Source organism: Desarmillaria tabescens (genome assembly GCF_030435595.1).
Source record: "Desarmillaria tabescens strain CCBAS 213 chromosome Unknown EV420scaffold_21, whole genome shotgun sequence".
NCBI lineage: Eukaryota > Fungi > Basidiomycota > Agaricomycetes > Agaricales > Physalacriaceae > Desarmillaria > Desarmillaria tabescens.
The window spans coordinates 426,453-449,644 of record NW_026848320.1 but is presented as its reverse complement, the minus strand read 5'-3'; the positions used below and the strand labels follow the sequence as shown (position 1 = coordinate 449,644).

At 45.8% G+C, this 23,192-nt stretch overlaps 6 protein-coding genes across 6 annotated transcripts; 2 read left to right on the top strand and 4 right to left on the bottom strand.

Moving 5' to 3' along the window:
• The first annotated feature begins 202 nt into the window (after nucleotides 1–202).
• EV420DRAFT_1309782 (glyoxal oxidase N-terminus-domain-containing protein) lies at nucleotides 203–3,473 on the top strand. Its single transcript, XM_060468554.1, has 14 exons — nucleotides 203–739; nucleotides 793–861; nucleotides 920–1,082; nucleotides 1,128–1,265; nucleotides 1,317–1,351; nucleotides 1,406–1,423; nucleotides 1,474–1,538; nucleotides 1,592–1,778; nucleotides 1,829–2,129; nucleotides 2,183–2,357; nucleotides 2,418–2,472; nucleotides 2,530–2,660; nucleotides 2,719–2,965; nucleotides 3,023–3,473. The coding sequence occupies exons 1-14, from the start codon at nucleotides 612–614 to the stop codon at nucleotides 3,126–3,128; spliced, it is 1,818 nt and encodes a 605-aa protein (XP_060329856.1). The 5' UTR covers nucleotides 203–611; the 3' UTR covers nucleotides 3,129–3,473.
• A 98-nt stretch (nucleotides 3,474–3,571) lies between these two features.
• EV420DRAFT_502290 (uncharacterized protein) lies at nucleotides 3,572–4,576 on the bottom strand. The gene is made up of 4 exons (XM_060482394.1): nucleotides 4,447–4,576; nucleotides 4,180–4,390; nucleotides 3,699–4,130; nucleotides 3,572–3,651 (listed from the first exon to the last, which is right to left on the bottom strand). Exons 2-3 carry the CDS (start codon nucleotides 4,383–4,385, stop codon nucleotides 3,719–3,721), a joined length of 618 nt encoding a protein of 205 aa, XP_060329855.1. The 5' UTR covers nucleotides 4,386–4,390; nucleotides 4,447–4,576; the 3' UTR covers nucleotides 3,572–3,651; nucleotides 3,699–3,718.
• A 1,545-nt stretch (nucleotides 4,577–6,121) lies between these two features.
• On the top strand, nucleotides 6,122–7,520 carry EV420DRAFT_1643872 (Aldo/keto reductase; the record flags this gene model as incomplete). Its single annotated transcript, XM_060477565.1, has 6 exons — nucleotides 6,122–6,247; nucleotides 6,297–6,397; nucleotides 6,449–6,530; nucleotides 6,580–7,156; nucleotides 7,209–7,384; nucleotides 7,437–7,520. The coding sequence occupies 6 exons, from the start codon at nucleotides 6,122–6,124 to the stop codon at nucleotides 7,518–7,520; spliced, it is 1,146 nt and encodes a 381-aa protein (XP_060329854.1).
• Nucleotides 7,521–8,395: 875 nt separating this feature from the next.
• Nucleotides 8,396–10,249, bottom strand: EV420DRAFT_1548962 (uncharacterized protein). Its single transcript, XM_060473407.1, has 17 exons — nucleotides 10,026–10,249; nucleotides 9,898–9,976; nucleotides 9,834–9,847; nucleotides 9,679–9,780; nucleotides 9,599–9,608; nucleotides 9,529–9,546; nucleotides 9,453–9,478; nucleotides 9,372–9,397; nucleotides 9,278–9,315; nucleotides 9,200–9,224; nucleotides 9,129–9,140; nucleotides 9,058–9,073; nucleotides 8,965–9,004; nucleotides 8,688–8,909; nucleotides 8,608–8,635; nucleotides 8,497–8,554; nucleotides 8,396–8,448 (listed from the first exon to the last, which is right to left on the bottom strand). Exons 1-14 carry the CDS (start codon nucleotides 10,106–10,108, stop codon nucleotides 8,766–8,768), a joined length of 633 nt encoding a protein of 210 aa, XP_060329853.1. The 5' UTR covers nucleotides 10,109–10,249; the 3' UTR covers nucleotides 8,396–8,448; nucleotides 8,497–8,554; nucleotides 8,608–8,635; nucleotides 8,688–8,765.
• A 3,655-nt stretch (nucleotides 10,250–13,904) lies between these two features.
• Nucleotides 13,905–15,974, bottom strand: EV420DRAFT_1548946 (uncharacterized protein). The gene is made up of 19 exons (XM_060473406.1): nucleotides 15,851–15,974; nucleotides 15,727–15,805; nucleotides 15,661–15,674; nucleotides 15,508–15,609; nucleotides 15,443–15,452; nucleotides 15,342–15,385; nucleotides 15,262–15,287; nucleotides 15,172–15,209; nucleotides 15,094–15,118; nucleotides 15,021–15,032; nucleotides 14,952–14,967; nucleotides 14,860–14,899; nucleotides 14,700–14,806; nucleotides 14,586–14,645; nucleotides 14,507–14,534; nucleotides 14,398–14,455; nucleotides 14,326–14,350; nucleotides 14,162–14,279; nucleotides 13,905–14,098 (listed from the first exon to the last, which is right to left on the bottom strand). Exons 1-19 carry the CDS (start codon nucleotides 15,931–15,933, stop codon nucleotides 13,994–13,996), a joined length of 990 nt encoding a protein of 329 aa, XP_060329852.1. The 5' UTR covers nucleotides 15,934–15,974; the 3' UTR covers nucleotides 13,905–13,993.
• Nucleotides 15,975–19,437: 3,463 nt separating this feature from the next.
• On the bottom strand, nucleotides 19,438–21,801 carry EV420DRAFT_1548912 (uncharacterized protein). Its single transcript, XM_060473405.1, has 19 exons — nucleotides 21,725–21,801; nucleotides 21,556–21,670; nucleotides 21,424–21,502; nucleotides 21,359–21,372; nucleotides 21,199–21,303; nucleotides 21,134–21,143; nucleotides 21,059–21,076; nucleotides 20,981–21,006; nucleotides 20,898–20,923; nucleotides 20,807–20,844; nucleotides 20,727–20,751; nucleotides 20,652–20,663; nucleotides 20,580–20,595; nucleotides 20,490–20,529; nucleotides 20,331–20,437; nucleotides 20,217–20,276; nucleotides 20,034–20,110; nucleotides 19,800–19,985; nucleotides 19,438–19,736 (listed from the first exon to the last, which is right to left on the bottom strand). The coding sequence occupies exons 2-18, from the start codon at nucleotides 21,636–21,638 to the stop codon at nucleotides 19,915–19,917; spliced, it is 807 nt and encodes a 268-aa protein (XP_060329851.1). The 5' UTR covers nucleotides 21,639–21,670; nucleotides 21,725–21,801; the 3' UTR covers nucleotides 19,438–19,736; nucleotides 19,800–19,914.
• Nucleotides 21,802–23,192: the final 1,391 nt, after the last annotated feature.

Sequence of the window (23,192 nt, the reverse complement as noted above, 5' to 3'; positions counted from 1 at the left end):
TAAAACAAATGTTAAGTTCATCAACAACATACAAATCTCAAATACGTACCGAAACGGCGGCGATGTGAATCATGTTCACCGTCGAGCAGAAAGCGAAGAACGGACCGGGTGGGTCAAAGGAGAGAAAAAGGTATTACTAAGCAGGGAACACGGCATGCACGGCACGGCGAATTGTCGGACTATCACCATCATGCACTGCCACCGAGGTTCTCAGGTTAGCATAGAACGAATCCTGTATACACAGGACTCGGAACCATACAGGTCCCAGACGTGAGCAAACATGGATTGCACTTTCCTAACTCGCTAGGCAAACGTGCCTGCAACGTACCTGACCACACGGTGCGTGTGTTATCCAACAAAAAATATGGCAGATCGGCGCAGCCTATTCGCTGATACTTAGCAGTCACCTTACTACTAGCCACTCGTGGTGAGGGAAACTTTGGTTTTATGTTTCTCTCAGCCCACGATGGTCTTCGTACCCCGTTAATTGCCATGTCTTGGCGTATGACTTGTGCTTGGCGGTTCTTTAAAAACCATGAATATTCGTGGAAGGAGATCAGCCCATTACATCTCCTGACTTTGCTCTTTTTGCATCGTTGTCTCTGTAAAAGATGGCCCGCGGGTGGTACCTGTATTCTGTTCTCCTAGCCGTTCTACCTTGGAGCTTTGCCGCACTTGGTCATGATTTCCTTGAGCGACGCGCTTTTGCTGAGGGAAACTGGTCTTTACTCCAACAAGGGTAAGTGGGTTCCCTCCATCCAATTAATGAGTTATGACTAATGCATCTTATAGAACCACTGGCGTTAGTGGGATGCAACTTGCAATCGTATCAGAAACCACCGCAATTATTTATGACAAAGTGTACGTCAGTGCTATTCTTAACGGCGTCTAGCAGAAACTCAAAACGCAATACTCAAAGGGAACACAACCCTCTCAACATTAACGGACATATCGCATGGGCCGCTGAAGTTGATCTCAATGCTCTCACTGTACGCGCCTTGAACCCTCTGAGTAATACTTGGTGTGCAACTGGTAGTTTCCTCGGAAACGGCACCATGGTCGGCTCTGGTGGAAATCCCGTCGTCATTACTGGTCAGCACCTATGGACATATCACTAGTTTAACAAGATGCCCACGAAGCTCTACTTAGGCGCTGACGGCTTGCAAGCCATCCGGATGTTCACACCCTGCAATGATAAAACCTGTGATGTTTTCGAAGACCCCGACCACATTCACTTGACATCAAACAGGTGGTACGCGTCATCCGTGAGTTGTAGCGCTTCCTCGTTGCTAAGCGATCATGTATGATATCGACAGGTACGTATTGAGGATGGTTCTATCATTATATACGGGTAAGACCCTGAGTTTATTCATTGTTAATAGCGCTGAATTTCACCACCTTGCAGGGGTTCTGTCGGCCCAGGGTGATTAATTTCGCATATATGCCTCACTTCATTTTTACTGGTCAACGTAGATACATCAACTCAGACTCCATAAACAATCCTACCTACGAGTTCTTCCCACCAAAGAACATCAACGGTAAGCCTTCTATCAACGAATCGACATCTCTTCGTTGACCTCGTTTCTCGTAGGGCACAATGGAGTTCAGATTCCTAGCCAATTCCTTCTTGATACTCTTAACAGCAACCACTTCCCCTTCATGACTTACCTTCCGGATGGCACTATTTTCGTTGCCGCGAACCAGAACGCGATGATCTTTAACTGGCAAGCCAACACTGAAACCGCTCTTCCAGGTATCCCCAACGGCGTTCGCATCTCGTAAGTGCATACCTTCATTCTTTCTGTCCTCTTCACATCTTTCACCGAAGTTCGCCGTTCTCGGCAGGTGCCACACTTCTTCCTCTCACTCCTGAAAACAATTATACCCCAGAAGTGATGATATGTGGAGGATCAACAGTTTCTGATAGCGTGTTGCCATCGACCGTTTCTTCGCAGACTCCCACGTCCGCCCAGTGTTCCCGACTAGTCCTAAACGCAGCTGGTATAGCCGCTGGATGGCAGGTGGAGAGTATGCCACAGGCTAGGGTTATGCCAGAAATGGTTTTGTTACCAGATGGGAGAATCGTCATTGTGAATGGGGCACAAACTGGTGTCGCAGGGTATGGGAATGTATGCATGAGCATCTTTAGAATCCCCTGCCTTCGCTAACAAAGAATTCACAGGTCGCCGATCCTGTTGGTCAAAGCAATGCCGATAACCCCGCATTTACTCCGGTTGTCTATGATCCGTCTGCTCCAGCAGGTAGTCGGTTTTCATCCGCGGGAATTCCCGCCACGAATATCGCTAGGGTATATCACTCGACTGTGTCTTTGACACCCAATGGCACGATCATGCTTGGTAAAAAATATTTGGGCCTCCGGTCTCTACATGATCTCATACGTGTATGCATTTTGCCAGCGGGTTCCAACCCAAACGTCGATGTAACGACTACTAAGTATCCTACCGAATACAGGTATCTATGCTGTATCGATTTAATGTGTTCGATTGCTAATTATTCTTCTTGTAATAGGATGGAGTTCTATTCACCTCCTTATATGGCCAGACCTCGTCCAACCTATACCGGGCTGCCTGCTACAGTGAACTACGGCGAAGAATTCACTCTCAACGTTAATTTACCCTCATCCGCAACGAATGTCTCCGGTGCGCTTTCAGGTTCCCATCCCTTCTTCCTCTTCTCTAACCTTATATGGATGCGAAGTGTCTTTGATGGATCTGGGTTTTGCCACACACGGGGTGCATATGGATCAACGTCTACTCAAGCTTGACTCTTCCCTCTCGGATGACGGTAAGGTTCTAACCGTCACGGGACCGCCCACAGCCAGACTATATCCACCCGGACCGGCTTACCTCTACGTTGTCACAGACGAAGGAGTACCGAGTTTTGGACACAAGACTATTATCGGGACTGGAGACTCACCGCCGGTGGATAGTGATGCTGCGGCCAAGTAAGTCGTTAGAGCTTATCCCGATATTACTGTTAACCGCACTCTTGGCATTAATAGTATGCTAAGGGCCTCTGTTGCGTCATTCGTAGCCCCTCCGCCGCCACCCACTGAAGGTGAAGGTAGCAATGTCGCCACTGTTGTAATTCCTGTGTCAAGCTCTTGATTGGTCTAAAGATACCTGCCCGAATTGCGTGTACAGACCCAGATCTATCTACGCATTAGTCAATGTGGCATTTATACTTCTCTTTGCTTATCGTCCCGGAAATGAAGTTAACTCTATTCATCTTTTCTATTCAATGTATCAGCTGCACTTCATGTCCGTCCTTTCTGCACATGATACTATCAAGAACGTGACATCCATCTTTGATCGCATGATACAGCACACCACCCTTCGAACTGGAGAACGCCAGGTTAGCTTCTCGGTCCGTTGGACCTGTGATCTTCATCGTTTTTGGAATTCCAAAGTGACGTATGTTGTACAAATTCGGAGATAATGGAGTTTGCATTGAAATCAGCGGCGGATGCTTCAACAATTGAAATTACGAAAGATAACCGAAACCTGAGTGTATATCTCAAAATTTTGTCATTGGGGTCGACTTGAAGAAATGCGGATAAAAGGAGGGTGCACGGTGGATTGTACTATGTTAGAACGGGTTCTTCGGATGATGTGAATAACTGTTGAAATACTCAATGCCCAGTCTAAAATAATATCCGGCACTGGAAGACGACATACATAAAATCGGCGCATGGTAGTTAGGCTTCCATCCACACTTTCAATGCATCCGCCTGTGCCTGAAAGGATTTCGCTAAATCATCTCCAACCAAGTCGTTCACTGCGGTTGCCAGAGGGCCATTGAATGTCTCTCTCGACTCGTAATACGACTTCTCCACTCCATCACTGTCGATCACCGTGCTCACAGCACTCCGGCGAATCGTCTTCAAAATCCAGTCGGGAGAAACCAGAACCCACGCCACACGATAGTTCTCGATATCAATCACCGTGATCTCTTCGATCGTGATATGTTGCGTTAGTAAATTCGGTGCGGTGGAGGCGTCGACAGGCTGTGGGAGGGGGGGAATTTGGCTCGTTATGATGAGTTTAGCGCCTACAAAGGCAGTTTGGTTTTTGAGTGGGATGGCGAATTCGTTAGCAACAAGCTGGGAACTGTGTACAATTCAACAACGTGTGATGATTGTGTTGTTAACAGACTCGCCGAACGAAGGGATTCCAGTCCGGATAGGCTGAGAAATCTAGAACGGCATCCCACACGGCGTCTTTAGGTGCATTTATGAGGCTACTGCCGCTGATATTGACCTCCCCCGTCGTTTCAGGAAGGTTACTTGGTATGTTGGAGCTTTGCGAGGCGACGAAGGGCACAAGAGAATAGAGTATCAGAGTGAGGAGATTTCTTCTGAGCATTTTCTCTGGAGAAGGAAAGTCAGTTGACTTCGTACAGGTTTTATGGACTTGATGTTTATACCTTGTGGAGCATCTTTGAACACACATGGCCACAATCATTTTGTTCCCATGCATGGTACTCCGACCGTTGTAGCATGATGCTTTCTTGGGGGCCGGAGCTACTTGATCACTCTAACTGAAGTGCCAACGCGGTGCTGGCAGTGGCGGGAGTGAGATAGAGTATAATACCCTGTGGAAGTGGAGCAAAGAAGCCAAACGCTCTGGAAGAAATCGTCATTTAACTCTCGAGACGAACAGCCTGACTCACGTACCTATAATGTCTTTAATCCTCATACTATGTTTCGAAGGCTGTACATAGTGACGTTAGGAAATGATATTTATCGTGGAAGCAGGATAGTCCATGTTTGATACGCGAAGTAGTACGAAATAGGGCCCTTGGGGGAAGCAGCAGTTCTCATTATCAGAACAATATAACTTGTTTCGCGCTTATCCGCAACCGGATATGGTGGGAAAACTGAATGCTCCATGTGAGGATAGGTTTGGGGAAGAAGCATGAGATTTCGATTTAAATGCATAAAATATGTTGAGCAGAAGGCAGCACCGCGGGTGAGAAAAATTGTAGCTAGAGATCAGATCATGATGGACGCGAGTTATTCCGTGCCCAGGTCCGGACCGACTGCCGGGAGTCACATGCACATAGATGAATTTTAAGTCGGGCCGAACCAAATCGCAACCACTGTCACGGTTCGTATCGCTATCCAGTTCCCTCTTTAACTTTCGGCGATATCCTCAATTTCCTGACTTCCTCATGACTTGCTAACACTGGGATCAGTGCTTTTCTGGATGGGTACGTCGCCTTTGGTTCCACAATTCTCGGCTAAATTTTCACAGGAATGAATCTCTCTTACGCACTCGATGGAACACTCAAATGAATTCTTCTTTTGTTGTTTGAGTGCTTAAATGAGCCTTGAGCCATGACGGTTGTCCAAGGATAATCGTAATATCTATCAACTATGCTAAACCGCGAAGATATAATCTTTCGCCCTCAAACAGTGTTTATGTCTTCATAGGCAAGTTGTATCGGTATTCTTCTCCATCCGCGGATGCTCATGCCCCCTTTGCAACGCTATAGATGTCTGTTGTCTGCAGTGACCTGTATACGCATATGGCAACAATTTCTTTTCCCCTTTCCCCCTGACCATCTGTGCTTTGAATATGCTTTGAAGGCAGTCTATGTTTCGTCGAACGGGGTTTAGCTCTGTGGTTAATCACGCGCCGTTACGTTCGGCTCTCGGCAGAAGTGAGGTCATCGTGAGAATTGTCGGATTGTTGTCGACGAAACCATTATGCTTCGATTGCGTGCTCATTTAATGGCGTACGTTTTCCCTTGGTGGCGTTTCTGATCTATTCTGATGTATTGCTCTAGTTTATCTCACTCCCGTGGGCTCGTCAAGAGTGTTCAGACCGCACTGGCATGAGTTCGGTGATTCCACTGAATGCTGTGACTTGACTCACGCGAGGTAAGTAACAACGCCTTGTGAAGAATATCTCATAAAATTCTGGATAAATAGCGAATAGAAGTGCACATAAATTTGGGTCGACGCGATGAATGAATAAGCCCTGGTCATGGGTGGATGTGGTGGGAACACGGAGGGCTGATGATTGGTTAAGTCAATGACTAAGGCGAGGAATCGCTGCCTTAAGAAGCAAACATCGCCTCGCGAGGCCCGCAAAATATGTCTCTTCACGCACCTGCCAGTGACCCGCCGACAAAGCTGGGTGTCTATCGCGTACTTTCCGCCCAAGCTGGCGTGAGGGTATCCCCCATCACGCTAGGTGCGATGAGTGTCGGTGATAAATGGGTACGTTTTACGCTGTGGGGCACTGTTCCTGATTTCACGGGTGCTATAGGAAAGACTGGGGATGGGTTCAATGAACAAGGAGTCAAGCTTTAAGCTCCTGGACGCGTACTTTGATATGGGCGGCAATTTTATCGATACAGCTAATGGCTAGTATGTCGTTTCTCGTGGATTATATTTTCCTCCTTGTGATGCTTCTTTCAGTCAAGACGGGTCCTCGGAAGCATTCATCGGGGAATGGGCTGAACAGCGAGGTATTCGGGATCAGCTTGTCATAGCAACCAAGGTTCGTCCCTTCCATTGCGTATCGTGAACGCTATCCTCACACAACGCAGTATACTGCTAACTACAAACGCGGCGACAATTCTATTGCGCAGAAAGTCAATTATGTCGGGAACAGCTCCAAGTCCTTATACCTCAGCGTCGAGGCAAGCCTCAAGAAACTCCGCACTGACTATATCGACATACTTTATCTGTACTGGTGGGACTGGGATACATCCGTTCGTGAAGTGATGGATAATCTCCACTATCTCGTCTCGCTTCGCAAAGTCTTATACCTCGGGATATCAGACGCGCCTGCTTGGGTAGTAGCTCAAGCGAATCAGTACGCCTTGGACAACGGGAAAACACCGTTCGTGGTATACCAAGGCCGGTGGAACGTCATGGAGAGGTCGTTTGAACGGGACATCATCCCGATGGCCAGGGAATTTGGGATGGCACTTGCTCCGTGGGATGTACTTGCTGCTGGGAGATTCAGGACCGACGAGGAGGAGCAGAAGCGAAGGGAGACAGGAGAGAAAGGGAGGACGATATCTCGTCCGGATTGGGAGAGGAGTGAGTTGGAAGTGAAGGTTTCGAAGGCACTGGAGGTCGTTGCAAGTGAGGTTGGCGCTCAAGGAAATCTTACTGCTGGTGCGTTTAGCCGTTATCTTCTATGCATTTCTCTGACTGTTCTTTGTGCTAGTCGCTATCGCATATGTCATGCACAAGACCCCATACGTCTTTCCGATCATCGGAGGCCGAAAGGTTGAGCACCTGAAGGCGAACATCCAGGCTCTCGACATAAGGCTGACGGATAAGCAAATGGAATATCTCGAGATCGTGGTACCTTTTGATCCTGGTTTTCCCTCCTCGATGATTGTAGGTTTTTCGTGTCTTTGTGATATTATGGATCAGATCTGACGTATCTTAGGGAGACGGAACGACTCATAACAGGATGTTGCTAGCTGTCGCCAAGATGGCCAAGCAACCGAAGCCGCAGCCTATCTTACCATGAACATGGAAAGAAAAATGGATGGATTACCATCTCCACGTCAGATGTTGACTTGTTTTCCTCCTCGTTCGTCTCTTATACAAACGTTGCAATCTGTGGAATTCGTAAAGTACCAATCTCGGTCAAGGCTTTGTATCTGTGAAGGTGGATGTGCACTGTGTACAGAATCCTAGAGTCCCATGTATGTTGGGTAACCTTGCTTCTCCAAGAAAAATTTCATATCCCGAATCCTTTTCCCGACATATTTCGCATCCTTTTCGAGTAAGCCCTCTAAGACCAAAGTGTTCTTGATCATGCGCTTCTCACAGATGCGCAAGTAACTGAGGTATAGAGCGTTCCCAGTCTCTCTGGAGAGTAATCTAGAAACATCGCGTGCTACCTGGGTATCATGCATATTTCATTCACCATTTGGAAGGTATATGCAACTGGAGGTTGAAATCTGCCTCTACGTACTAAAGTGACTGCCATTTCTATGATAATGTATTCTTTGGACAACACGAGCTGAAACTTGGAAGTTGGAACCGTGGAAAATTTGATATCTATCGCAAACTCGAGGAATATAAAGTTCCAAGCAAACTCATTAAATAGAAAAATACTGTTAGACTTGACAGCTAGGATCTCGCTTTCCATGACTTGAGTTATCATTGACAGAACAGATGCACTGGGTCTCAGAGGGCCGACCGCTGAGGATCTGAGGGAAATGCTTCATAAGTACCCAAGGAAATAATCAGACGACACATACCACCCCCTCCGTAGCATCCCCGGAGACGTGCGATGCGAATTTGAGAGTCGCAGGCATTGAATGTCGTCTACGGTTGGTGTTCGTATTTTTTGGTTGGTGTTCAGGTCGGTAATTGAACCTAGCTAGCGTAAATTTCCAGTAAGATACACAAGAAAGCGATGTACATAGCGAGCAGGGAGTTGATGTAGACTGAACTAATTTATTAGCTACTGCAAATGAGTAAGGAGTGATACCGACGTTTTGGTAGGACAAAAGCGATGCCGAGGAAAATCAGAGTCCTGGGCCATACAATGTACTGCGATCGAACGTGAGGTACCGAAAAATGGTCAGGTTTCAAGAACGGCTAACCGAGATGAGCACGACCAGGAAGCATGCGCTATTGGTAGTTATGTTAGATCTCACGCATCCACTCGTCAAAGTCTTTTTACCTTGTAGCTAACCCGGACATAATAACGAGTCACATCAGATTGAGAAGGCGGTAAGCCATGCCACTACTAAGAGGATATTCAGAAAGTTTGGAAGGACCTCATGCATAACATAACGCGCTTAGACAGTTCCATAACCGCTCTGCTCTTGTGCAAGTAATAACACATCATGAAGGCTATCACAAAATCCGTCACAACCACTGTGGAGGAAGCAATAACGGATGCCTGTAATTGGTCAGGTCAGTATCCAAATGGATCCAGAGGGCGGATATCACATTACCTTCATATGGTAAATCGTCGATAAATTTGGTGCCAGACTACTGTCAGGAATTATCGTCTGAAATAGCATAAGCAGCCAGGAACCCTCGCTTACAGGCTATAGATAGAAACTTTGGCGTTAGTTCAGAACAATCTGAATGATGGACTGAATGAATGATGGCATACATATTCCAGCACCTGGATGAAATATATCTAATCAGATCACTTGCACGAAACAAGAAGTGCAAATATTTTACCCAGCGAAGCTACTACAGCCAAAAACTGTTCGACAGTAATTGGGAATATGGTACTCAATTGTGTAAACGTATGCTTACCGCAAACCATGGGAGAAATTTGTGAAAATATCGCCCAACTACAAGTGAGGTAAGCTTGGAATATATGAATAGCCATGACTTGACAATCACAGACGTTTCCATAAGCGGATTGCATATAATCTCAGAATAATAACAGTAAGTTTTCGCCACTTCAAAGGAACGGTATGATCCGTACCCTTGAACATATATGATAATCCCTATCTGGGAGAACTGTTGTTGAAATTGCAGAAGAAATATGGGACATGACTCACATTCATACCTAATTGCACCTTAGGGATACTGTCAGAGGAACGTGTTTGGTCCAAACTTCAAAGGAATCACCTTGAAGCTCCTGCATAAGACTTTCAGTTAGATTGCCCGCATTCAATGAGTCTTGATTATGTTTTTGTCAATATACGTACCAGACGCTGTTCACTAGCGCACCGGCCAAGTCACCGAACATATCGATCAGATAGACATACAGTGCATGGGTAGTCAACGCGACGTGAAGGATGTCGAGGGTCCTGTGAAAGAACATGAACTGCTGTCCCCGACTGATAGACTTAAGGGGACAAACCAAAGGAGCGCTACCTGTCTCACAGGCTTCAGCATAATACGCACTCCAAAAGAATTTGACATACAGAATACCGGTAGAGTGACCAGTCATTCGGATATCTCTTGTAGTATATGGCCATTTGTAGATTACTGACACCGAATAATCTATGGAGGGAATGAAAGGAAATTTTCGCGAGTAAGGAAGGTCGCCTACAGGACGGCTATGGTAGCACCGACATAGAGAACACCAAAAGTATTCCCAATGCAAGGAATAGCTGTTGAAGGTTGCGAAGACATTGAAGGTTACGGGGAAGGGGTAGAGGTCTAAGGAAATTCTGGTATGTTTCCCCGCCTTATAGCTCGGTAGACGAATCTATCGCGGGGCTAATATCAATGTTAGACGATCAACTTAGATACGCTCCTGAAGTTCGAGGTCTCAACACCTTCATTGTATCTCTGTTCATACCTCAGGAGGGCTGTGTGAACCTGAAGAAGATATGAATTATGTTCAAGTAAGAACAGGACGATGGGAAAAAAAATTACATCTGCGAGTGTCCCGGTTACCACATCGATCTTCGCTCATCGTAGGATCATCTGTCATTTTATGTGAACAACAGATTCATGCAAGCACGTTGATGCTTCTCTGCCGACATTAAATGTGATCGGTTATTCGTGCCTGGGTCATAGCCTAAACATACGAATTTTTCTATTGGTCTTCAGTCGGCATTTGATCTAATACATTGGCAGTTGTAGAAACACATGGTGGTGGATCGACGATAGTAGGATTAGCCGTTATGGGTGTGGTCATTTCATTCGTTGCTGTACTCGTGTTTTCACCATCGTATGTTGTTATGGATTAACGATCTGATACTTCCATGTCGAGTTCTTGTAAATGGCCGCACTATGCATCAACCTTCATCTGTCAGGTTCGTTTGTGCAGATGACAGATTCCTGACCTTTGAAAGCGATTCAAGTTGCCGTAGAAACTAAGACAGCGCATCTTGATTTTTCTATGACGACGAGTGAGGTCCCTCCATCTCGTGGGATCAGGCGGTCAAAGTTGAAAATCAATATGGCATAGCGTACACTGAATAAGCGTGGTATTCACGGTAGTACGCCGATGGTGGACCCTCACAAACATATTACAGAGTGCGTACGAACAATCGAGGCGTTTGATAGGCGTGCGCTTCCTCCTGTGAAATGTCATAGCCAAATTAAGACCAAACTGAGGAAGAAACAGTTGACTAAAGCGATAACTCAACTGAGGCAAAAGCGTACAATGCTACGGCCATATAAACTGACAAGATTTCGGTGGCCCCAGGAGTGATCTGCCATCACTTCCATCTGGAATTTGGTAGATACCGCTGATAGTCCGGGAGTAAGGAGGATTTTTGCAGTGAGGCAACTCGAGGGCCACGTAGAACTGTTGACTCGGGTCCTCCGTATGAGGCGGGATTCCGACAGGGTAATACTAGCGTGAACTAAGACCGCCATCTGGAGGAAATGAAAGTCAACTGAGAAATATCAGCGATGCGTCCTGCCGCAAATCATGTTACTGAAATGACAGCGAACATAGCGAACAAGCCGTGACCGGAGAAAATGATACCAAGCATCTTGAGGATCAACACGCTGCCCTTCCTCCCGTAACTGAAGATATGGGAGGTACATGCAACTATAGTGATGCGGCCGTAAGAGTCGTACTGTGATCTGCTCGGAATTGCAAGGTGCTTGCGGTACATATCAGGGATCGGTTGGAATGAGGTGAGTCCTCATAGCGATTGTGCGGTGTTCATGGAATTATGGATTTCGAGATGCCTGGGATGATGAGATAAAATGGCGATTCCTGGACCGAAGGACTGGAGGTCGCATCATGCGATAATGTCCTAGGTATGAAAATCAGAATTCAATGGTGATAATATAATTGTCCCTCTCAAATTAGACTGATTTGTTAAGACGCTATTTGCGGCATCCTTCCTTCCTTCCTTCCTTCCTTCCAAAATTGCATTGGTCTCGCATCCTTCGTGCTGTGATGTCCTTCTCGGATACAAACGGCTACCGAGATCGTCGATATTGATAGAGCTTTCTTTCGTCAAGTACATCACGTCCTTGGCGCCGCTATCATGAACTCAGCTCGAAATTTCACCAGCAGCGCAAACATTACTGATATTTGTGAATGATTCTTGAGCGCAGTTTGGCCCGTACCAGCCTTGGGTCAAGTGCAACGAGGACGACATTGCAGAGACCCTGAACTAAAGTCAAAGATCGGAGACGGAGAAGGATGTTGCCAAATCTACCTGCCACGCTCGTGATAGACTAGCAAGGATAGCAGTGCCATCGCAAGAGCTACATGCCCCATCGCTCGCGTGGATCGGACGACGACCATAATCCGAAATATGGATAGCTGCTCAACTGGGAGAATTTGTAGAGCTCTAGTAGTAATTTCGAACTTCCAACTGAAGATCCTGTCTTTCCGTTCAACGTAGTGAACAGAGAGCAGCACCTCGGTGCAATAATCATGCCGGCGAGATATCTAGCTGGTAGTACAATCATGAAATCTCAGTGTTAATGAAAAGGAGCAGACACGAACCATATAAAAATTGCATAGCATATATCCATATCGTTCGAATGCCGAAGTAATGGGGTCCTAATAAGTGAATAAGCTTCCGCAAGATGCCAAGCCTTGTGATAATAAGCTTACCATGACGTGAGATAGAGTTTTCCTAGGAATTTGAAGCTGAACGCATAACCAAAAGACGGAGAAAACCTGAAGAGAATTGTCAGTGAGATACATACCACATCTGGGGGCCTTCTAGCTGAGACGACAGTACCTCAGACGTTACAACGGTAGAAGAGAGACTACGAGGATGGTTGGATTTTTTTAGTGGCCTTCTTGTTGAGCCGCCGCCATTGTAGACTGCCATGGTGGTAGTTCTTCACGGAGGAATCCAAATATGAAATTGCTTTCCGCTTTCGAATCAGCCTTGCCGGCGGCATCTTCCGGGCTTTAGCTTCAACCCTCCGACATCCTCTTGCACCTCCCCGATCTGTTATAAAACGAAAACATGTTCGGGGACAGCTCCTTCTGCTTGTATTGCTTATGGTTATCATGATGCATAGCAAGCAGTGCTTGAATAAGCAACGTGATCTTCATATCATCACTTCTGGCTCAAATTCGCTTTACTTATTCTATGCAAGAAATTATTGATTCCTCCGCTGTTACTTGCCCTTTTAGGCGTGGTACCTGCATTATGGTGACAAATTTTACCTAGGCATCTGGATTCATCTACGAAGTTACTGAGGACTCCGCTCTCATTTCCAGAGGCAACCGCGAAACTGAATCGACCTTCAACGTCGCCTTGATCATATCACGGCGACCTTCCTTCTTGTCCAGTCTGGAGACATTACACCAACTACTAGGGCCCCGCTCAGAGTGCTACGTGTAGATATGTCTGCCCTTTTATAACAATGTTCGCGCACCCAGTTGGTCGGAATTCCCTGCATCCTGAGTCATCATCTCCTCTGCTCAGTAATGTCTTCCTGCTGCGTCTTCTCATTTTCCCTCTATAGTGTTGTCTGCATCATTTCGTGTTGCTACGACACTCTAAATGCGCCGTTAACTCGATTACCGACACCCCCAGTTGGCGCCGTCTCATAACCACGGCTAGACTGCCGACAACTTCCATCAAGCACCCAAAGGCCCGCAAGCCTAGGCTCTTCTCTAGTGGTGAGAACTATTACACCTATATAGATATGCTATCTGACTCATGTTTACAATTCTCCCAGGTGATTGGACACGCTGAAACCTTACAGCTCGTGAACAGGGCCTAGAACCTGAGTACTATGGCCCGAACTTTGCCATTGTAGATCATAATGCCGTATTTTTAGAGCCTCGTCTGTTCGTTGGGGAGATGGTTGATCCAGTGCGTGATGAAAGGACTTTAAGGAGGTTACAGTACGTGTTACGAGCCTGATGAAATTGGCATGGACGGGTTTTGCTGGGGTGTGATATCAGAATGAATTATAGTTGTACTTTTTGTACCGATATGATGTCGAGTTGCAAGTTGCATGAAATTGATGCACGAGCCTCAAACGGGACCATTACACAGCTGGTAGGGCAAAGTCTAGGTGTATTTATTGTTACATTAATATCTATATAGTACCAATCACGGGAGTCAAACGAAATCACTCTTGGACTTCATAATCGAGAGGTCCCTTTGGGTCTGAATGGGCCGACATATGATCGAATGAGCGGCTAACCCGAATCTCAGAGAGTGGGATGCCAATATCCTGCAGGAAAGACTGAATGAGCAGTCGAGACAATAGCTAGTGCTAACAGGCTAATACACGCACCATGTCTTCGGTATCGCCTTCTGAAGTGTGTGGTGTGATCCTAACGACGGTAGGATTTGAGTGTTTTGAGCGGTCTGCCACGGATTCGGCTGACGGGCGTTTACGTCGATAATTGAGCCTACAACGGTTGAGCTTCATGTAAAAATTTCAAAAAGACGACGTACATAGTAAGCAGAGAGTTGACGTAGACTGAATATATTTGTTAGCCCTTTCAATGGTTAAGAAGTAAGACTGACGTTTCGGCAGGGCATAATCGATGCCTAGGAAAATAAGAGACTCGGGCCATACAATATACTGCAGATATTCGTGAGACTGTTGCATAAGAGAAGCTGGGAGATAACAGACTGCGATAAGAGCGAGCAGCGAGCATGCACTGTGATTTTGATCAGGAATGATAGCGACTAGAATAAACAAATATTTCCACCTTGTAGCTAACCCTGAGACAAGAATGATTCGCATTAGAGTGACAATTATGGCCGCGGTTCTAGTACACAAATATAAATCTGAGCTAGAAGATATGGTGAAGAAATCAACTTACGGAGAGAACTTTGTATCTCCTCTGTCCTTGCGCAGATAATAGCACATCATGAGAGCTATGATGAAATCCGTTGTAACTATCAGAGAGAAGAAGGTGTAAATCGACCTCTATATTATCTGTGTGAAAATGTGCGCTTTTCTGGAGTATGGAAGTGTCGTACTTTGGCAACGTAAACAGACGTGATGTTCGGCGTAATATAACTATTCGAATTGACCTCAACCGCTATATGTTGTGTCACAAAGTTTTGCTTACATATCATAGATTATATCTGCAACAATCCCCGTCAGCAACATCGTAGCGAGGGAAAGAGCAGTGCTTTACATATTCCTGCACCTGGAAGAAACGGGAAGCGCGTAATGAGGGGAAATAGTGGTAGCAAGAGCGACAGTGTTACCAAGGGAGGCTGCTACTGCGAGAAACTATTCAATAGTAAGAAGAGACAGGAGATCCAGATATTTAATGCCATACTTACCACGAACCACGGGAGTATTTTATTAAAGTGCCGTCCGACTAAGAATAGGTAAGCCTTGTCATGATGCTTAACTCCAGGTAGAGCACGTACGTTTCCACAGTCGGATAGCGTATAACCTAAGGAATATAACAATAAGAATTTGCGTATAGCAATGATATACTAGCTCTTACCCTTGAACATACAAGACGATCGCCACATTTAGGGCCAATTGCAGCTGGGTACGACAGTTATCATAAGAGCTGTATGATCAGAACCGTAAGTAAGTTCGTACCTTCATGCTCCTGTAACGACAAATCCTCATTGAGATCAACGTGGTGCTTCCTGCAGAGAACGTACCAAAAGTTATTCCCTAGGGCACCGGGCAAGTTACCATACATATCGATGAGATAGTAATACAGGGCATGGGTGCTGAAAATGACGTGGAGAGCATCGAGTAACCTAGGAACGCGATAGTAAGTTGCTACATCCGACGAGGGTGAGTCAACGAACCAAAGTATTGCGACCTATAACGAGGGCATTCAGTGCAACGTCCACATTGAAAGAATTCCGACATACAGAGTATCGGTAGAGCGACCAGTCATTAGGGTATCTCTTGTAGTAGATGAGTGTTTGGAGATTCGTTATTCCAAATAACCTATGAAACAAATGAGATAACATTTCCCAGAGTAAAAAAGCGTACATAGAGGCAATAGTAGCGCCAATAAACAGAGCACCAAATGTATTTCGGAGGGATGGCGTATCTTTCAAGTATTGCGAGGACATTACCCGAGGCAGGTGTAAAAGGGAAAGCTGATATGTTTCCTGGGCGTATAGATGAGTACGTAATCCTATCATTGGGGAAGGAACGGATCGTTAAATGAACAGTCAACGTGAATGTTGATGCAACTCGCCTCTGGAAACTTGAGCTTGACATCTCAGCACCACGATTCGAGCTCCGAAGTCAACATTGCACGTACCTCTGGAGGAAGGTAATCAGAAGCAATTTCGAAAGGGTGCAGAAAGCAGATGCAGTCCCACCTTTATTGGATGAAATAGGCTCCAATACTCCGTAGGACTCGGCGAAGGACGCTTGTATTGAGAAGGATGCGTATTGCTTTGGTCCGAGAACATTGGTACGAGAGAGATTCTAGACCTGCGGCCTACCCCCAACAACACATATGACTATGTGCTCGCCGTAGAAGATTCACACGTCTAAAGATATCCTCATCTTTACGGAACCAACATATTCGCGTGATCTAGCCCTACCCAATGCTTTTCTCAGCACGTTAATGTGATCAGTGATAGATTGCCGGAATTTTTCCCGAAGTCGTACCTCGATGTATATTCAGTGTGGTCCGAGCCTTAGCAGAGGTCGCGGAGAAAGCCTGACAGCAGAGCGATGGTCCAGTTGCGGTTCGGCCCCATCATGCCGCGAAACACGGAGGTGTGCTTTAGTATGTTCATTGCCGATCTTGGCTTGATGAACGGGCCGGTAAATGCGGTTGCATTGATCTGCTGTACTCGAATTCAGCGTCTCGGAAGATACTGTGCAATCATCCTGTAATTTCACAGTTATTCCTCAGTGATGGCTAGATAAGCCTGGTTAAAAATACTCGTTTCGCTCGTTGTACTCGTTAAGGTCGTAAACCAATGGAAATCTGCAGTATTTACACGAAATCAAATACTCAGTCATACGTTCTATAGGGTCCGAGTAATATCGTACCGAAATAACAGCGCACTGGAGAAGAGTGAATGTTGGGTCGCGATAATTCAGCTAAGCGTAGAACCATACATTTCCCATCTGGCTGGACGAGACGTTGGCAGTCCTTGCACTAGTAATCCTTGGCTATTTCAAACTTGGGAAGGCACTGCCGGGAGTATCAAACCAACGACTGGTAATATATCGACAGCTAGCGTAACGAAAGCACTGCACTTTTAAGCGGAGAATGGTCGGCATAACTCTATAGCCCTGTTTCTCACGTTGGAGAGATAATTCAGAGGGAAAATCTAGTACAAGTGATGGCGAGCAAACAGTGACGCAGAGGGTCGGGTGGAAAAGTATTTACCTCTGAATAGTCGCCTGGTATGGGTACGACAACACGCCGTAAATTTCGAGGCTGAACATCTGCTTACGAGTATGCCGACGAATGGGGGCGGCGTAGTGAAAGCATGGTAGAGACACATTGTGCGCCATCAGTTGATACTCCAACCCGATCCAAGTTCGAAGTTCCAGTATAGTCGCTACTCAGTGTCAGTCAACGACCCATGTAGATTATTACAGCGGTACCTATGGGACATTAGCACTCTACTTCAGAACATGATAACTTGAATGCGCGCACTGCTTCTGCTCAAGCCATGCCAGAAGCAAAGTTAGGCTTGACGAGATAACTTCCCTTTGATACCTAATATGATCAGCAGCGAATCAACAGCGGTAGGCCAAGGACAAGAAGATACTTCGATTGACCGACTTCCGCCAACTATCAGTGACTGGTTCATGAAGTTGGCTTTTCTGGCCTGCCGAATTTAAGAAACAGTACAAAATGAAAGATGGAAAGCGTACTATGTGGTAGCGTATAGGCTTCCTCTCATCAACAACATCGTCTTGACCGTAGTGTCGCCGTCATGAGCATAACAAAATTCGAGCTGCCTCCGAATAAGTCAGGACTGCTGGTATCTGTTAAAGAGATGCGAAACGTCGTTAGAGCAGCCTTCGGTCACGCCCGGGGAGGGTGTTCGTCCAGAATTCAGCTGCTAAACGAATGTCAAAGATCAGAGAAGTGGAAAGGATTTCGTAAAATGTGCGCACCACGACCGGCTGATATCTTCTTCCTGCGAATATGAAGATATGCCATTACTGCGAGTTTCCGTGAAAGAAATGTCCTTCCAGAGACCGGTTTTACGTACGATTCTCTCTTTCGTGGCATAGATGATAGAACAAGGTCGCCATATCCGAAGTCGCCTCTTCGATTGAAGACATTGTGTCAGCCATGGCAGCGGTAGCATGTGGTCCTCCCAAATTTCAACTGACGGAATACGAGACATGAATAGTATTGACGAGGCCTCCCAAAAAACGGGAAGCTTTGACTAGAGTTCGGAAGCATGAGGACGTTGCGGGTGGACGGCACCGCTAAACAGAGATCAGATAAGGGGACGAAGCGTTATAAGATATGCGTACCACGTAGAATTTATATAGCAGAGCTTCTTGCTGCAACCTCCCAGTCCATGTCTCTCGTTGTATGGAACTACTGCTGCGAAAGGTTCGCGCAGGAATCACCAACAAGTATCGCAACAGCCGCATCCGAGTTCGTTGGCACTAATAAGGTGATATCAATGACCAAGGAGCATAATTCTGCATAGCAGCGAGGACGAGAGGAACCCTAACAGCCAGGTCGCGCTTCTTCCTATGGAGCTGTCCATCCTGCCGGAATGGATGATGCGACGATACAGAAAGCCGTCCCCGAAAGTCCGCATTTCCTGTACCACTGAACCAGAGCAGTCCTGATGGAATGCATCAGATGCGTACGAACGTTACAAGCATAGCATATATGCATCCTTTTCGACCGTGTACAGCATCAAGACCCTAGAAAATGCTTATAACGAACGTTTCCAGCACTATTGGACGCTGGGCTTACCATTACTCGAGATTAATACTTGCGGTATCCTGAAGGCCTCGATTTCTTGCTTAGCTAGAGAAGTTTGAGGAAAACCATCAAGTAGACTAGAAAATGCACGCACCTGGTGGGTGTTCCTCCTTCGACCACATCTACCATGGGGATCTTGATGGTAGCAGCAGGGGATGAGGCGCAATTGGACGCAATTGGAAACTTTCGTCGTCGAGCCGCCGTTCTCGCGAGTGGTGAGTGGTAGCGGAAGTGGTGGAAGTTAATCACTAAGAGTAAATATGAAATTGGCGTCCACATGTGAACAAACTTTGCCGACGGCACCTGGCAATGTCATCGGTCCGGCTCCGATGCCAAGATTGCTCCTCTTGCCGTTCGTAGCTCGCTCTCGGTAGCTAGGAGGCAGCTTGACTGAGCAAGATATCTCTGACTATGCCTTAGTGTCTTTTGCTGCCGTTTCAATGTGCATGCACATCGATCCGAGGTGTTGATAATAGAGACGAAGCACAACCCAGTCGTGTTCCGAGTCTGCTTTATAAGTTCTCAATCTCGCACCATTTTCCGACTCCTTGAGTTGCTGTAATGGATGTGGTCTCCGACACACCGCCAACTATATTTGTTCGATTTTGGTTCGATTTGCGAATAATGTACTTATCAGAGTTCAGAACCTTGGGAAGTTTTTGAATTCGTTTGTCCAATTCAACAATGTACACTTCACACGATAGGACCTATATAGTAGTGATTGGATGTCATCCTTGAGTAGCTTCCCCCGACATGAAAGGATCACATTTACAAACTAGAGATGCCCGTTATGGGCCTGTGACCTGTCAAGTCAGAACATGATCCAGAGCTCGGAACAGAGTCGATCCAAATCACTCAGACCTGATAATCAACAGTTCCGTTTGAAATTCTTGGCTTGTCCGAAGAACAGATGCCCTGAATCTCAGAGAGTGGAATGCTGATATCCTGAAGGAAACAGTTCAGAATCAGTTGCGATAATATCCAGTACTAGTAAGCTAACGCACATACCATTTCTTTGGCATGAGATCCGGAGCTGTTCGGTGAAAACTGGACAACCGCAGGAATTGAACGTTCTATACGCCCTGCAATTGACTTGTCCGATGAATGAGGTCGATAATTAAACCTAATGAAGGTAAACTTCAGGTAATAAAAAGAAGAAGAGAATGCACATGGCAAGAAGCGAGTTTATATAGACTATGTAAATTAGTTACCAGGTTTTGGTGGATAATGAGTAATACTGACGTTTCGGCAGTATGAAATCGATTGCGACGAAAATCAGAGTCTTCGGCCACGCGACGTACTGCATATCTTTGTGAGATCTTTAGATGGGGTCAAGTTAAGGGAGCAGACCGCGATAATTGAGAACAATGAGCATGCACTGTCATTGTCATCAGGAATAATGGATACCAGATTGAATGTTTTCACCTTGTAGCCAACCCAGATATGAGAACAAGTTGCATTAGACCGAGAAGTAGGTCAGCCGTGCTAATATGACTAAATCAACCAGAATTCTGAAGTCTTCGTAAGGGAACAACACACGAAGAGAAATGCATATCCGCTCTGCTTTTGCGCAGGTAATAGCACATCATGACAGCTATGATGAAATCTGCCGTGATGATCAAGGAGAAAAAGGTGTAAATAGATGTCTATATTGCTGTGTGAGGATCTATGACTTGCCATACTATGTGAATCACGTACATTGATCATGGAGATGGACACCAAATTTGGTATCATATAACTTTAAAGAATTATTTGAAGTGTTAAATGCATACACAAAGGTTTTCTTACGTCTCATAGGATACATCTGCAGTACATCTATTAGTAAAATCGCAGCAAGAGAGAAATTAGTTAATGCCTTACATATTCCAGAACCTGAAAGAAATGAGGGTGCATAATTAGGAAAAGCAATTGAAGCTAGATGTACAATGGTTTTACCAAGCGAGGCTGCCACAGCAAGAAACTGTCCAATAATAAGTGGAACAGTAGGAGATCTGGTTATTTGACGCCATTCTTACCACGAACCAAGGGATGATCTTGTGAAAATGTCGTCCAACTAACAAGAAGTTAAGCTTGGCATAAGAATTAATGACCAGAGAAAATACATACGTTTCCAGAGTCGGATCGCGTATACCCTAAGGGTTATAGCAGTAAGAGTTTGGTCTTCTCTGTAAAAATGACGTCGCTCTTACACTTGGACAAATACAACGATCCAGACCTAAGAGAATTACCATTCAGACAAAAAAGGGTCGAGGGGCATGATCGCTCACCTTTACAACTATTTGCAGCTGGGTGTGCAAGGCTACAGTTAGAACTGTATCATTGGAACTCGGAATAATTCATACCCTCATGCTCCTACAGCAACAAATGCTTAGTGAAATCGATGAGATGCCTGTGCCCAACAACATACCAAATGATAGGTGCACTTAGGGCGCTGAGCAAGTTATCATACATGTCAATCAGATAGTAATATAGGCCATAGGTGCACAAAGCAACATGTAAAGTGTCAAGGAACCTGTGAAAGGATGCGGTAATAAGTCACCACGTCTGGTAGGTATGAATGAACATACCAAAATAGTGCTACCTGTCATTTGTGCGTCAGCGTAATGCGAACTCTGAAAGGATTTCAACCTACGGAACGCCGGTAGAGCGACCAGTCGTTTGGGTATCTCTTGTAGTAGACAATCACTTGTAGATTTGTTATACCATATAAACTACGAAGTGAATGAATGAAAAGGCAGTTTATCGAGTAAGGAAGAACACATACACGGCGGATATGACAGCACCCACAAAGAGAGCGCCGAAAGTGTCCCCAATGGATGGAATAGCTGGTGAAGCTTGTGAGGACATTGCGGATTACAAGGGAAGGTGCAGATGAAACCCTGAGAAGTATGTCCAGCTTATATGCGGGATGGTATTATGTATAATCTTCGCACATCACTAGATATGAGCCCCAAATCATCACAGATGTTTCTTGGATGAAAGATGCGGCGAAAATTTTCGACGTGATCTGATAGCAGCGGGAAGAGAGCACTTCATTTAAAAAACCAATACAATCGCCAACATTGATGGAGTGTTCCTTTGTTGAAACTTTGAATTGACCCGTGGTTTGGGATGAATTAATGAATTACCGGGTAGATGGATGCATACTTCCAGGCCCCGCCTATATATTCTTATCGCAAGCTCCATACCTGCATTAAGTTTCGATATTTTTAGCATTCCAGGCACGCACGCAATGAAAAGCCGAAGTGCACTATTGCAGATCTCGGAGAAAGTATGTTGAACCCATCGTGCTAGGCTGCTAGCTTGGCCTGGAGGGAAATAGCTCGACTCGCAAAGACAACCGTGCCTTTATATCTCCTGTGCTAGTACTCTCAGCGACACGCATGAAGAGTATGATTTCGGAAAACAACATGGGTTCAACAAAGCAACACTACTTCCGGTAATTTGTACCTTGGATCCGCTTTCGAGCGTTCAGCATAGCACCGATTCGACTGAGTGCCATGAATGTACCTGCCAGCCCGCAGTTCCAGTATCGAGCAAGGCGTACTTCCTCCCCTTGATCTCTCTTTAGAATGTGCATGGTACTTCCCCCCTACCATTTTTATTCCAATAAACTTGGTCCATGGATTATCTGTTGCAACATCCCCCTAGTATACCAACATGACTCGACGGATCTGAGGAGGGCGAACTCAGCGGCTCATGGATGAGGCCCCGATCGTAGTTGAGACGATGGTTTCGAGTTGCTATAATCTGCCCTCCACCCGACTCCCGACTCCCGAGGTAAGGAACGCTGGTTGTCCGGGATAACACAAGGAATAGTTACCGGGAGCGCGCGCTTCTTTCCGAGGGTACCGTCTCATGTCGCCTGAAATAGGCATATATGATGGCAAGGATCAGGGAGCCGATACATATCGCCTGCGTCCTAGTCAGAAATGAAACTTTGCTATCGATAGAAAGCATCAGACAAACCGCATCCAAATCATATAGTATATAAGCATCTCTTCCAACTATATACTGCGATAGAACCTAGAAATGCTGATGACCGACGGGATTACGGTAACATCACCCAAGATAAGTTTACGAGATCCTAAATGCGCTGAGAAAATGGCGGCGACCTTAGCCAGAGAAAAGCTCAGGGTGTGTCTTCAAGTGACTAGAAAGACGTGGAAGGTTGCCCGCACTCGAACACAGATGCTATGAGAATCACAAAGGTGGGCCATCGTACATCATGGTCGAGCCGTCGCCTCACTGCAGTGGCTGGTGCGTTTTTGAAGGCGTAAAACGGGATTCTAAAAGGTTTCGATTTCAGCTTCAGTTTTTATCCCTCCCGTTTTGGGTACTGTAAAATGAAATGTTATCCAAATTCCTTTGTTCTATAGGGGGAAAGATTTTTCATACCGT

Excerpts from the sequence above, each read along its gene's own strand:
- EV420DRAFT_1309782 (XM_060468554.1), top strand. The coding sequence starts at position 612 with ATGGCCCGCGGGTGGTACCTGTATTCTGTTCTCCTAGCCGTTCTACCT. Across the intron at positions 1,083-1,127 it reads GCTCTGGTGGAAATCCCGTC|ATGCCCACGAAGCTCTACTT; the intron begins GTCATTACTGGT and ends TAGTTTAACAAG. Across the intron at positions 1,779-1,828 it reads CCCAACGGCGTTCGCATCTC|TTCGCCGTTCTCGGCAGGTG; the intron begins GTAAGTGCATAC and ends CTTTCACCGAAG.
- EV420DRAFT_1548946 (XM_060473406.1), bottom strand. The coding sequence starts at position 15,933 with ATGTCCTCGCAATACTTGAAAGATACGCCATCCCTCCGAAATACATTT. Across the intron at positions 15,119-15,171 it reads AAATACTCCCGTGGTTCGTG|TTTCTCGCAGTAGCAGCCTC; the intron begins GTAAGTATGGCA and ends ACTATTGAATAG. Across the intron at positions 14,807-14,859 it reads CGTCTGTTTACGTTGCCAAA|AGGTCGATTTACACCTTCTT; the intron begins GTACGACACTTC and ends CAGATAATATAG.
- EV420DRAFT_1548912 (XM_060473405.1), bottom strand. The coding sequence starts at position 21,638 with ATGTCCTCACAAGCTTCACCAGCTATTCCATCCATTGGGGACACTTTC. Across the intron at positions 20,845-20,897 it reads CGCGATCCGACTCTGGAAAC|TTGGACGACATTTTCACAAG; the intron begins GTATGTATTTTC and ends ACTTCTTGTTAG. Across the intron at positions 20,111-20,216 it reads ATATCTGGGTTGGCTACAAG|ATCTCACAAAGATATGCAGT; the intron begins GTGAAAACATTC and ends CCCCATCTAAAG.
- EV420DRAFT_1548962 (XM_060473407.1), bottom strand. The coding sequence starts at position 10,108 with ATGTCTTCGCAACCTTCAACAGCTATTCCTTGCATTGGGAATACTTTT. Across the intron at positions 9,225-9,277 it reads AATTTCTCCCATGGTTTGCG|TTTTTGGCTGTAGTAGCTTC; the intron begins GTAAGCATACGT and ends ACTGTCGAACAG. Across the intron at positions 8,910-8,964 it reads CGACGATTTACCATATGAAG|GCATCCGTTATTGCTTCCTC; the intron begins GTAATGTGATAT and ends GACCAATTACAG.
- EV420DRAFT_502290 (XM_060482394.1), bottom strand. The coding sequence starts at position 4,385 with ATGCTCAGAAGAAATCTCCTCACTCTGATACTCTATTCTCTTGTGCCC. Across the intron at positions 4,131-4,179 it reads GACTGGAATCCCTTCGTTCG|TTCCCAGCTTGTTGCTAACG; the intron begins GCGAGTCTGTTA and ends AATTGTACACAG.